The sequence below is a fragment of the Lytechinus pictus genome, chromosome 12 (assembly GCF_037042905.1).
Source record: "Lytechinus pictus isolate F3 Inbred chromosome 12, Lp3.0, whole genome shotgun sequence".
NCBI classification, from domain to species: Eukaryota; Metazoa; Echinodermata; class Echinoidea; order Temnopleuroida; family Toxopneustidae; genus Lytechinus; species Lytechinus pictus.
Window position 1 is genome coordinate 600,852 of NC_087256.1, and position 13,812 is coordinate 614,663.

General features: G+C 36.0%; 1 protein-coding gene across 1 annotated transcript; it reads left to right on the plus strand.

Annotated features, from left to right (window-relative positions):
- The first annotated feature begins 142 nt into the window (after positions 1 to 142).
- Positions 143 to 13,557, plus strand: LOC129273310 (4-hydroxy-2-oxoglutarate aldolase, mitochondrial-like). The gene is made up of 7 exons (XM_054910326.2): positions 143 to 461; positions 5,484 to 5,612; positions 7,334 to 7,461; positions 9,289 to 9,423; positions 11,040 to 11,136; positions 12,326 to 12,459; positions 13,302 to 13,557. The coding sequence occupies exons 1-7, from the start codon at positions 233 to 235 to the stop codon at positions 13,458 to 13,460; spliced, it is 1,011 nt and encodes a 336-aa protein (XP_054766301.2). The 5' UTR covers positions 143 to 232; the 3' UTR covers positions 13,461 to 13,557.
- Positions 13,558 to 13,812: the final 255 nt, after the last annotated feature.

Sequence of the window (13,812 nt, forward strand, 5' to 3'; positions counted from 1 at the left end):
TTTTTTCATTTAAAATTTGTCTCGTTATCGATCATCTCAGCTCCACTAGCTGAGACCAGCGTCGAGCTAGCGCTAGCGATCGACACCGCGCCCGCGCCCCGGGGCGCGGCGGGCGGTATCAGCGTCCGATGGTTCTATTTTTGAACGAGCGGCTAGACTAGAGCCTGAGCTGGTGCTGCTGACCTTGGACTTTGTTGGAGCTGAACTGGGTTTCAAATTCGATAAAGTCACAATGATCCAATTCAGAAGTTCTTGTTTACGTCTTCATGTATTACTGCAGTCATCGAATGTTTTAAACCCTTGTTTTTCTCAACGCTATATTCGCACGATGACAACTGCAAATCGACTCGACTTGAGCGGTGTGATGCCACCTATCGCTACTCCTTTTGACCATGATGAGAATATTCGATACGATTTGTTGGAACAAAATCTTAGTAAATGGAGTCACTTTCCATTCAGAGGTGAGTGTGGGTTAAAAATAGTCAGATGATGATATGTTGATGTTGCATTGTTAGGTAGGACAACGGAAAAAACGGCATTTTTACTAAGACTTCTAACTTAGAAGTTAGAGTTAGAACTTAATCACTCACACAACATGCGAGGTTAGTATACTAACCTCGCACAACACATGTGATTTCATAGTGCATTTTGACGTTTTCATTCATCTCACGAATGTGAGGGACTAAACTACGCCAAACCTTTCAATATTTGTCCACTATGTTAATCTTGATCGTATGGTTTAAGTTTAGGCCTATTTGAAAAAGAAATTATAAATTATTTATTAAAGTGTTTTTATCGCTTACCTCCAAATCTCAACCAGGATACTTCGCTCGGTCCGTCCTTAGTCATCCTTCGTACTGCGGTGGAAATTACGCAAACAACAATCGAAATGCGAAATTTTCCTATCGAACATTCTCGATTCAAGTCGTCGGCGCATAATAGGAAATTGTACCAAAAATCAACATAGTTCTCTATTTATTCAAACAATTTTTTCTGGGGTGCACTTGACCTTTAAGAGATTTTCCAATGAAAATATTACATGGAACTTGGAAATACAAATCATAATTTGGTTGAACAAAATGTTTTCTGTTAAAGTATAAAACAGAAGAGGAACATATCCTTCACATATTTTTATATCCAAAATATGTTGCCTTAGTATGGAATAATCACAATGACATAAAATGAAAATGGGTAAAGTACCTTCCTAATGATCATTGAGATTTCGCCTATGGAATCATTGTTTAATAATTTTCAAAGCTTTAAATAGATGAAAATGTTCATTGAGAAAATATACATATATATATATATGAACAAAATGATAATGTCCCGATCGTTTCGCATTACGTGTGTCAGATTGCGGGCGTTTGTGTGTGTGTGTAGGAAGCAAGATATTCGTGTTAATGTTTGCACAAAAAAGGAGAGGGAAAGGGAAAGGAAAAGGGGAGGGGGAAAGGTAGAGGAGAGAGAGGGAAAAGGAGACCATAAAATAGAAAGAAAACAAAGGAAAGGAAGAGGGGAAGGGAGAGAGAAAGAAAAATGGAAAGAGCGAGAAAAGAGTAGGGGAGGGAGAAAGGAAAGAAAAGAAGGGAAAGGAAAAAGGGAGAAAGGGAATGGAGGGGGTGGGAAAGGAAAGGAGAGACAATAAAAGACAGATCAGGGGAGGGGGAAAAGTAGAGGAGAGAGAGAGGGAAAAGGAGACCATAAAATAGAAAGAAAACAAAAGAAAGGAAGAGGGGAAGGGAGAGGGAAAGAAAAATGGAAAGAGCGAGAAAAGAGTAGGGGAGGGAGAAAGGAAAGAAAAGAAGGGAAAGGAAAAGAGAAAAAGGGAAGGGAAAGGGAGAGAAGAAAAGAAGGGAGAACGAAAATGGGGAAAGGGAGAAGGAGAGGGGATGATGAAGGGGATAGGAAAATGTCAAGTTTGAAGATCTGAATATTAACACTAAAACAAAATAAGACTCCCATGTTTTATTTATAAAAATACCATCTTTTTCATGATTATAAAGGTTCAACGTCCCTGTTCTAGGTCTAAACTTCAACATAAATCTACTGGCGCTTCGCGCTTGAATTCTGGAGGTCATTCCTCTTTTAAAAGTATAGGTAATCTGTCGGACTTTTCAAATCCCAAATTTAAATCTTAAGCGCAAATGCCCTCGCATTATTTTTCATTTAGATACAGTCCTGTCATCAATATCAAAAACTCTAAGCGCGAGCTTCGCGCTGGCATCATTTTTGTAAGTGACATTTATGATGTTGTTCATATTTTAAAAATGTCCATTTGTTGAGGTTTAAATGTCCAAAAGTTCAGCGCTCGCATAATTTGTAAGGTAAATAGGCCTACCCTTTTAATTGTTATACAAAGGCACTTATACAACGTCCAGAATGCAGTTCGGAATATTGAAAATAACTATTGGTCCCGCTATTTCTGCCCGTGCGACAAGCATTTATCATTTTGAATCATGAGATTCACCTTTAAAATATGATGAAAAAGTATCGTTAAGACTGAATTAAGAAAAAAAGAAGCTCACGTTTCACGCTCGCATTTTGATCCGTTAGCTTGTGATAATAATGGTGACTTCGTTAATATATCTTAGCGGACATGTCCACCTTTTGGTGCTTCAAGAAAAATAAACACAACACACAAATAATAATAGAAAACGAACAAGAATAGAATAGATAGTTACCTATCCCACTCATGAATTCTTATTTAACAGTCCCCAAAACGTCTTTTTTTTTGTGTTAGCTTATTTCATATACATATATATATATATATATAAATATATATATATATATATATATAGGTCTCCTCATCATGGTTATAAAAAGTGCTCAGAATGTTTTATTTTCAAGTCCTTGTATCAGAATTTTCAGCTCGGGCAGCTCTATCGCATTTTGATTACTATCCTGTTGATTTATTTACTTGAACAAAATATTTAAAATGTCCAGCTTTTAGAACAGATATCAAAAAAAGGTATTCACCTTTGATCATAGATGAGGAAGAAGAAAAAAGTGCAAAAAAATAGGAAACAAACTAACGAATTAATGTGACATAATTTTCCTTCATTTCAAGGCGACTCTTTACATTTCATCATCGCTGATGGCGCTACAATAGAAAATACCGCTTGACAGCAAAAAAAAAAAAAAGAAAGAGGAAAATAATGCTGAGCGTCTAAAATGCAGCTAGCAGTACAAGCTGCAGAACCGTAAACAAACATCTTGTGAATAATATCGCGCGCCCTCTTTAAGCAAAAGTTTACAACCACGATGACCCTGCGGTATCTACGTGAAGATCACGAGAAAATGCTTTTTTTTTCTTAAAAACACACCAAAGAGAAGTCAAGAAACGATCCATATGGTTCGGTAAGTGTCATAGCACAATTAGAAACATTATTTTAAAAGGAATGGCATAGTTATTTTAGTAAAAAGGGTGTGAAAAATTCGCGTGCACCATGTGCATATGAATCCTTCGCACCCGAGATGCATTGATCCCATGAGTGGAACTTAATAGAAGTCTGACTCTTACTCTTAGTATTTAGTAATAGTATTTTAATAGTAAAAATGCCGTTATTTTTCGTTGTCCTAGTCCTACATGTACCTAACAATGCAACATCAACATAACATCTAAGATAAGACTATAAAAAGTAGTAAGTAAGTAAGTCTAACTAAGTAAAATTAAAAAGCATAAATTACCTTATAATATTAAGTTATAGTCATGATAGTGCCGGTAATTATTATTAGCATTATTGTCAAAGACATGTCATTGCTCAAAACTTACCATAAAATTTCCCAAATAGTGAAAAATAAGGCTTAAAATAAAAATGCTCCAGAAAATGTGCTTAGAAATGCATACAGCATTTTGGCCCATCTCCAGACAGTAGAGGCGCACGGCCAATATTGGAGACTGTCTCCAATATCAGAGACTTTTGTAAAGAATTTTGGTATCCAATTTCAGAGACAGTCTCCAGTTTTGGAGATCAATTTCCTTTGTTTACATTTGCTGCAAAAGGATTACCTTGGCGGCAAATAAAAATGTGATAAGCAGATTCCTCATGAAAAATTACCCCTTTTCACCGTCTACTTTAAAAATTCACCGTCTACTTTTGTTTTGATAAGGATTTTTGTTGTCAATCACACACAAAACAAATGGGCTTCTGACCTCAGTGAGACAAAATTTTGGGTGGAAAAAATCATGTTTTTGTTGGTGTTGTTTCTTTTGTCCTTTTGCAAAGCAAGTCTCCAATGTGGGATATTGTCTCCCCTATTGGAGAGAGTCTCCCATATTGGCCGTGCGCCTCTACTGCCAGACCATAGCCTAGGCTAGGCTATACGGTACTGTCATGACTGTGTGGGCTAGTGGCTGAAAATAGGCATTTTTAGTTTTATGCTGACCTAGAGTGAGCCATAACCTTGTTCATTGAATGAGTGGAGTGAGCCTCTGAAGAGCCATGGTCTGGAAACATGTCACACTGGATAGATAATCAACTTGGCTGCCAGAAAATGTGAAGATGTTGCTACATTTAACTACAATGTTCACTCAAAATATAGAATAAAAATTTAAGGCAAATTCACCTATTGACTTTTTTTGACACATGTCTACTACAGCACAAATCTGGGGGTGGGAGAACTCGGCACACGGTCCGAGTTGTCCCTGATTCCTCATGCACGATTCTAGTAAAAGAAGATACACAACGAACACAGACTTTTCACATGCAATACATAGACAGATATTCATTAAAAAATACGACTCAAAAATGGTGGAAAAATAATTAATTTGGGGCATTTTATGTGATGTGACAGCCTCAAAATGCAGCCTTGAGTTTCTCATCAAAATACTGAATCTTGTGCAAAGTGAATGGATGCGCAGACATTGGGTACAATTTTTGGGTTCAATCTGGAAATGACTGCCCGAGGTTTTTTCCAAGAAAATCCTATATTTCTTTCAATTTTTTATGAGATATTTGGTACATTTACTCAAAATGATATAAGGAACATCATTATGTGAAAGATTTTTTGAAATAAAAAGAAATCCATGTTCAATCTTATCTCAAATTGTTAGGTGCGCTGACTTGGGAACCACCATCATACTTACGGCTGCCTTAGCTTACATGTCTCAAAGTCTGAAATTGCAATTGATGAAAATTTGTGTAGGCCTAGATCTTGTAGTTGGGAGATCAGAATTTCAGATCAATTATTCACAATGTGAGTTTGATGTATATTAAGTCTGATTGACTTTAGAGTTTAGACAAGGGCCAGGCTTATAACTTCCACTAAGTTCTGGAGCCCAGGCTAGGGCCTAACTAAGGTACAGTGGACAGCACCTAGTTTTGCAATCCATGTAGACCTACAATGTAAAGATATAAAAAAAATTGTTGAATAATGGGTAGAATCTAATCAATAAAAAAGGCTACAGAAATCGGCAAATTCCGCAGAAGAAGGCCTATACTGAAGCAAGTCCTGAACCAATATTTCTTGTTTGTTTCTTTCAGGTTATGTGGTGCAGGGTTCTAATGGAGAATACATGTATCTTACCAAAGAGGAGAGAGTTGAAATGGTTCATCGAGTGCGTCAAGCTGTTCCATCCAACAAACTCATTGTAGCTGGATCAGGATGTGAATGTAAGGATCAGAGGGATGCCAGTTTTCTGATTAAACCATGAATTCAGGTCATAGAAAACAAAAAATGGCTAACACAAGATAAATTCAAGGTTTATAACTTTTAATAATGTCAGTTTGGTTGGGTTTAGAAATATTCAATCCAAAGGGATGTACTTTGATTTTGTCAGTTCAAATTCTAAAAGGAATCAGTCATACAACTAATAGAATGATGAACCTGTGAATATGGTCCAAGAAATTTCTTTGACAAATTTTCTTTTTTGGTTTTCAGGTAGGAATTACATATACATGTACTACATCTTGTTAATAGAAAGTTTTTGTAGCAAAATGTACATTGTATATGAAGAGCCACCTCAATGTATTTGAAGATACCTTTGATCAGCTATTCTTTCAATAAATAAAAAGCAGCAGAAATTTGCCTGTTTGTAATTATAAAAAAGTGATTCTCAGGTTTTAGCTCATCCGGCCCGAAGGGCCAGATGAGCTTATGCCGTGGCGTGGCGTCCGTCGTCTGGCGTCTGTTGTCTGTCGTCCGTCCACAATTTCAAAATGCTTCTTCTTCGCCATTTCAAGTCCGATTTCAATTCTGTTTGCTTTATATGATAGCACTAGGTGGGGGATTCAAAACTTCCACACAGAATTTTGAAACTCATTAAATATGCTAATTTATGCACATTTTTCAAAATTCACAAAAAATGCTTCTTTATTTATTGACCGATTTTGAATTTTTTGCCTCCATTTGGTAGAGCTTTATGAGGTTCACCAAACTTCTACACAGAATTTTGAAATTTTGACTAAAACAAGTTTTATGCTAATTTATGCAAAATTAATTTATGCATATTTTTAAAAACTCACATAAAATGCTTCTTCTTTATTTGTTGACCGATTTTGATTTTTTTTTCTTCCATCTGGTAGAGCTTCATGAGGTTCACCAATCTTTTACACAGAATTTTTAAATTTGCAGTAGAAAATTATTTATGCTAATTTATGCAAAATTCATAAATCACAGAAAATGCCTCTTCTTTATTTGTTGACTGAATTTCAAAATGCTTCTTCTTCATCATTTCAAGTCTGATTTCAATTCTGTTTGCCTTATATGATTATTGGGTGGGGGATTCAAAACTTCTACACAGAAGTTTGAAACTCATAAAATATGCTAATTTATGCGTATTTTTAAAAATTCAGATAAAATGCTTCTTTTTTAATTGTCGACCGATTTTGATTTTTTTTTTCTTCCATCTGGTAGAACTTCATGAGGTTCACCAAACTTCTGCATAGAATTTTGAAATTTTCAGTAGAAAATTATTTATACCAATTTATGCAAAATGTATTCATAAATCACAGAAAATTCCACTTCTTTATTTTTGTTCCATCTGACAGCTACATGTACATGAGGTTCACCAAGGTTTTACACAGAGTTTAGAAATTTTGACTAGAAAATTATTTATGCTTAATTTATATGAAATTTATTCATAGATCACAAAAAATGCTTCTATCTCATTTATTCATCGATTTCAATTCTATTTCCTCAATTTATGTCACCAATGTAATTCACTAGTGTCAACTGGGCTGAAATTAAAATTGTGTTAAATTTCGTTGCGAGATGCCGGATGAGCTCCACATCATTGATGTGCTAGTTCCCATCCAAACAAAAGTTCATATTCCTCAAATGGGATAATCTTATTTGTGGTTTGTGTATTTCATCTAATATCTTTCTTCTCCAGCAACCCGTGATACAATTGAGATGAGTCAGAGAATGTCTGATGCTGGTGCTGATGCTGTACTTGTGGTAACGCCTTGTTTCTATAAGAGTGGAATGACTGCAGAAGCCCTTATACAACATTTCACGAAGGTAATCATTGAATGAGTGGGATTCTTGAAGGGTTAAATCAAAATTGATAAATTGTGAATAGTTCAGCAAAGAATTAAGTATTACAGCTCTGTATATTTCCGTACATTTTTATCATGGACATTTATTTTTCAGCTATGAACATAGCAGCTATGATTGCATTTTTACACCATGGTGGATATCCTTCTCTTGGAGGTAAATGTACTATTCAAAGCCCCATAGAATATAACTAATTATTACAAAGAAGTATGAATAGATAAATAAATTAATCAAAAAGAGAATGAAATAGAATAAATAATTAAATGAGTGAATGAATGAATGGATGAATGAATGAATGAATGAATGAATAAAAATACAAATAAATGAATCAATTAATTGGCCAGTGTATGGTTGTGGTATCAAGAATAGCTTCAGTATTGATGTTGTTTTAATGGGAATGGGATGGGTAAATAATTTGTTTGTTTCCAGTCTAAAGACCAGTTCATTCTGTTTATTTAGGGGAGGGGTGTAATATTTTTCTCTTTTTTAGTTATCCTTTTAAAGCACCTATATTTAGGGGGGGGCGTGATGTGCCAATCCTGGTATTTTGCTGACTGAATGATACAGATACAGATTTGAGTAAATTATTTTATTCATGATTTCTCTTTACTCTTGACAAAGAAAATTTGTTATTTCAAATTCAGTTGTGTATTTAAAACATGCTCAATTATGAAGTCATGACAACTGTAATACTGTATTACATGCGATTGGTACAGAGATGATGATTCTTCTATTGGTAGATTAATAAATAGTTTTGGAGGGGAAAATATATCATACTCTTCCTGTGGAACCACCTATTATTAATGTTAATAATAATAATAATAATAGCCAATTTTTATAAAGCGCTTTTCCCAGAATGGCTCAAAGCCCGTTACAGCATATTATTACCCCGGTCATTGGATTCATTTCAATCCCGCACGATAAGTGCACAATTTCCCCTCCCTGTGGAGCGTTCCTTGCATTCATCGCAGCCTCATTATGGCGCGGGCAAAATCAAACATACAATATCTTTCGCATCCTACCGGGTACCCATTTAGCACCTGGGTCGAGAGTGGCAAAGTGTGGATTAACGCCTTGCCAAAGGACGCTAGACCGTGGTGGGATTCGAACACACGACCCTCTGTTTACAAGGCGAGAGTCAGAACCACTACACCACGGCTCTTCCATGCTGCATGTTATAACCAGCAAAAACAGTATCACATGACACCACATCATCATGGAACCATGATTTCAGCTTTCAATTGCTTAATTTGTCAATTGATAATTTTATGTCATATATACTTCAGATTATGGATTCTATTACAAATCTTCTGTACACTGCTGTTAAAGCAGCTACATGTAGCTTGTTCAGAGCTGAAATCATATGACTTTTATGGCCTATACAAATCTACTGATTTCTCCCAAAGGCCAAAGCAATAACAAATGACAGTCATTTCAAAAGGAAGTCCCTCGGAAAGGGCCAAAGTTTTGTTTACTTAATACACTATGTAAATTTTGACAACAAACACAGGGTTAATGTTCATGTAAGTCTGCAATTTGTTACAAGTTTCCCTTTATGTATGTAGTGTATGGTTGGTATGTAAGTTTAATGAATGTATTTGTATGCATGGTAAAGTGTGATGATAAATACAAGTTCTGATACTGAATGAATCCATGAAACTTTTTGAAAATATAAACTGTTTATACTATAACTTGAATTATGCTAAATATTTTCAACCACAAATACAAATTACAAAATATTATGAATGTTTTATTGTAACTGGTTTCACCTTATTTGATTGTATTGAGCAGGTAGCAGAAACCAGTCCTGTACCTGTCATCTTATATAGTGTACCTGCTAACACCGGAGTAGATCTTCCTGTTGAGGTAGTAGCTAAGATGTGCAGTCATCCCAATGTCATCGGTGTCAAGGACAGCGGAGGTGATGTAAGTCAACTCTGGAGATCTTTTGGGAAATACCATAAAATTATAATAATAATAATAGGCATTTATATAGCGCCATCTATCTAGAAATATTCTATTCCGAGGCGCATTTTTATTATTATTATTATCCCAGCTTTAGATCAAGCTGCCTTTCAGCGCTCATGCTTTCAAGGAATTAATCCTGCCGGGTACCCATTCGCCTCACCTGGGTCGTGTGCAGCACAATGTGGATAAATTTCTTGCTGAAGCAAATTACGCCATGGCTGGGATTCGAACCCACGACCCTCTGTTTCAAAGTCAGAAGACTTATCCACTGAGCCACAACGCTCCACTTATCAACCTTTTTGTACATCCGACCCCATTTTTCTTAAATTCATGAACTGACCAAGTCATCATCATTTGAGAACATTACAGACTGTAAAAAGAACAAGGAATTAGAGACAGAAAATTTCATGAAGGTCCCACACATACATGTAGGGGGTCGGACATACATATTTTATGGAATTACCCTTTTGCTTTCAGGCTAATAGTGTTATACAAATAATGCACAAATGACAGTGGCCCGTATTCTGAAGTCAGGTTTGATATAAACTCTGGTTTTAAGTTGTGGTTTAACTATGGAAAAGTAGGGCATGAATCAGCCCCCCCCCCCCCCCAGTCTTCTTAGACGTCGAAATAGCCCAGTCTATTTAGGGTTAAATGGACCGCAAGTAATAGCACCCCTGCCTGGATCCGCCACTGCAACTACAGGCTTAAGTGTATCCTTAAGTGTGCGCACTGAAGAGTCATTGCTTCCTACAACTTTTGAATATGAAACCACATGTATATAATTACGAAATAGATTTGTTGTAAGCATAAGAGATATCATACAGAAGTTTAAAGTTCATTCCAATATTCATGCACTCTGGTACATTTGACTCCAGACACTTTGGTAAAGATAATAATAATATGTCCATTTATATAGCGCAGTTACTATGTGCATATAATTAAGTTAACTGTGCATTGATACTTGCTATCATATTATTACCCTGGCTGTAGCTGAGCCACCATATTAATAGGCACTAAAGCGTTCAAGGAATAAATCCTACCAGGTACCCATTCACCTCACCTGGGTCGAGTGCAGCACAATGTGGATAAATTTCTTGCTGAAGAAATTAACGCCATGGCTGGGATTCGAACCCACAACCCTCTGTTTCAAATTCCAGAGACTAATCCTCTGGGCCACAACACTCCACATACTGATACTGTAATGTGAAGACAATTTTGGCAACTGAAACAATAGTAATTAAGTTTGAATGTCTTGCCATGTCTTGCCGTGTTGTTTCAGCCCCTAAAAATTACCCTTACACATTACCATTTGGGCTGATTATTTCTTATGTCAACAATATTTTGAAATGAACATCAAATAATCATCAGAAAGAAAAGGACAAAAATTAAAGTATAAGGAATAAAAGCCAGTCCGATTCATGTTTGTGTTTATTATATTTTTCCTTGGTTTTGAAATAATTGTTTTTCTTTTATTTTTAAATGTGTTTATGATTTTATTATCTCTCTCCTTATATTCTTACTACAATCATATATTTCATAAATGTCTGTTTTTTATTTCCATACTTATGCAGGTTTCCAAAATTGGTTTGATGGTTCACAAAACAAAAGGAGAAGATTTCCAGGTTTTAGCTGGTTCAGGTGGATTTTTTATTCAAGCAATGACTGTAGGTATGTACTACGAATCCCTCTGGGTCTTATTCTATTAATTAAACCCAGGTTAAGGTTTAACTTTTTACCAAACAGAATTCTAGTTTACACTTCCATGGAATACTAGGTATCATCTTACTTTTTCAATAATGTGACAAAGGATAATGTACCAAATAATTAATAATAATAATAATAATATATGTGATTTGTAATGCGCCAAATCCACACGGCAGAGTGCCCAATTAATGATTTCCTTACTACTCATATTCTTTCCTTCTCATTTCATAATTTTCTTCTTCAACCATTGAAATTAATTCAGTGATGTTTCTTTTCACATTTCTGCCATGATCAAAGTTGTATTAGTAATTAATCCATTATTGTTAAATTACTTTCAGTTTCAGCAATATATTTTATTTTCTCTGTATATGTACGTTATCTGTATTTAAATAACCATGTCATGGAGTTGTACAATCTGAACACAATTTCTATGGGTTTTAAGGCCACCGCACACCTTACGACCCGACTGGTCGGCGACTGGCTTGCGACTGAGTGGGGGAGATGTGATGTCACAGATCTTGTCAGCTTGATAGTTGCAGACCGGTCAGAGACAAGTCGCAAGGAAAATCGTAAGGATTTGACATGTGAATCCTTATGACTGGATCGCAAGCTCAATTCAACTTCCAGCCAATCAGACAGCAGAGTTGCACGACGCGTATATGATAAACAACGCGCATACGCAGTAGTAAGCGCATTTTCTCAGTTGTTATGGCAAAAAGCAAAGAGCGCATGCGTGAGTCGCAGATCGGATCGCAAGGTGTGCGGTGTCGAGGCTTATGACTACCTTGCGATTCATCTCCTCCCACTCAGTCGCAAGCCAGTCGCCGACCAGTCGGGTCGTAAGGTGTGCGGTGGCCTTTAGAAATATGCTGAATTACTGGAACAAAGTTTTTCTATTTTCATCAATGTTAATTCATTCCTTTAACCTGGATTGTAGTCATGGATTACTTCTGCTATAATGCTATTTCTAATAGTTTTGTATTAGAAACAGTACTTTCAGATTCTTTGAAACAGGCACTCTGGTATTGGTTTTCATTTGACATTATACTTTACACGTTACCTTAGAGGAAATGACAAGCTAGACAATGTTATTTCATTCCTTTAAACTGGATTTTAGACAAGTACTACTCTTTCTGATTCTCTGATTGTTTAGGTGCAGTAGGGGGAGTCTGTGCTGTAGCTAATGTTCTTGGTGAAGAAACATGTCATCTATACCAGCTTTTCAAAGATGGAAAGATGGAAGAAGCAGTAAAACTTCAACATCGCATCATTGCTCCAAACGCTTGCGTAAGTATGAGACAAAACAAGTATCCGAGAACCTTAATGTAAGAATATTATAGAAAGCCTGGCACTGATTTTTCAATCTTTTTTATCAATAACAAATGTGAGAAGTCAGTGACAAATATTGTCTCTTGATGAAACCATTCAGTTTAGACCATATCAGTATTCTCTGATAGTGCAAAAGAAGGCATTCAAGGTACTTCCTTTTCTCTTCTTCTAGGAATAGACTGTTTTCCCCATTTCTCTTCTTTCAGAAGGCCTGTTCAAGAAACTTAACATGTCAAGCAAATCCATGTCTCTAATAGGTTGGAAAGAGGCTTGAAAGTTATGTTTAATTTGGAGTTGTATTTAATTGCAAATATTTTGGAACAGGCCCTAGATGTGCTTATATCTCAAAGATGATATTTTAAGATTTTTTGGGGGGGAGGGAGAATTGTCAATGATACCTGCCCTGAATATGCCAGCTTCAGACATAAATCAACGAGTTACCATTCACTTCATATTAGCTTTTGACTTATCCTTTGGTGGGCCATAGTGTTTATAAATATTGTTATCTGATTGGGCAGTTTGTTTTAGAGTTGAATCTGTATTTACCTCATATGATCTTTGTGTTCCTTAGTAAAGATTGTATAAGTGTACATACACATAAAGAGATGAGATCATTAATCATTACACTCTGTTTTTTCTCACTGCAATATGGGAAATATCTGCTTTAATTACCAAAACATAGATATTTCCTTTATTGCATGAACAAGTTGAGTGTAAGTATGTAAACACCACATTGGAATGGTATTCTGAATATGTAATTGATCTTGACCATTTCTCTATGTTTCTGTGTCTTATTACAGGTCACTAGGAAGTTTGGTATCCCCGGCTTAAAGACTGCTATGGATTGGTTTGGATTCTATGGGGGTCCTACACGCTCCCCATTAGTACCCCTATCACAAGCACAGGTGGATTCTATGAGGAAAGACTTTGTGGAGAATGGATTCATTCCAAACGAATGACAGCCTTAAGAGGTGATCAGATTGTATGATCTTTTGTAATTGGACTTTTGACAAGGCTCCATGGAAATAATGTGTTTCACCATTAAACTACAATAAACAAAAACAGCTGAGGAAGTCTACATACTCATGAGCTGTCTGATGAGCCTTTTGTATCTCCTTGGTTTGGGTAAATACATGAATATTCATCGCTGTGTACCGTGGTACAAAATTACAACAATTGACCAATCAAAATGATCGGCTCTCCTCATTGGTAATATGTGTGAATTGAGACAGCTCCTGATTGGCCTCTACTATATTGTTAGTGAATAAGAAACAAGGTGACCTCAAGGAATTTGGTCTGAATATGCAGCCT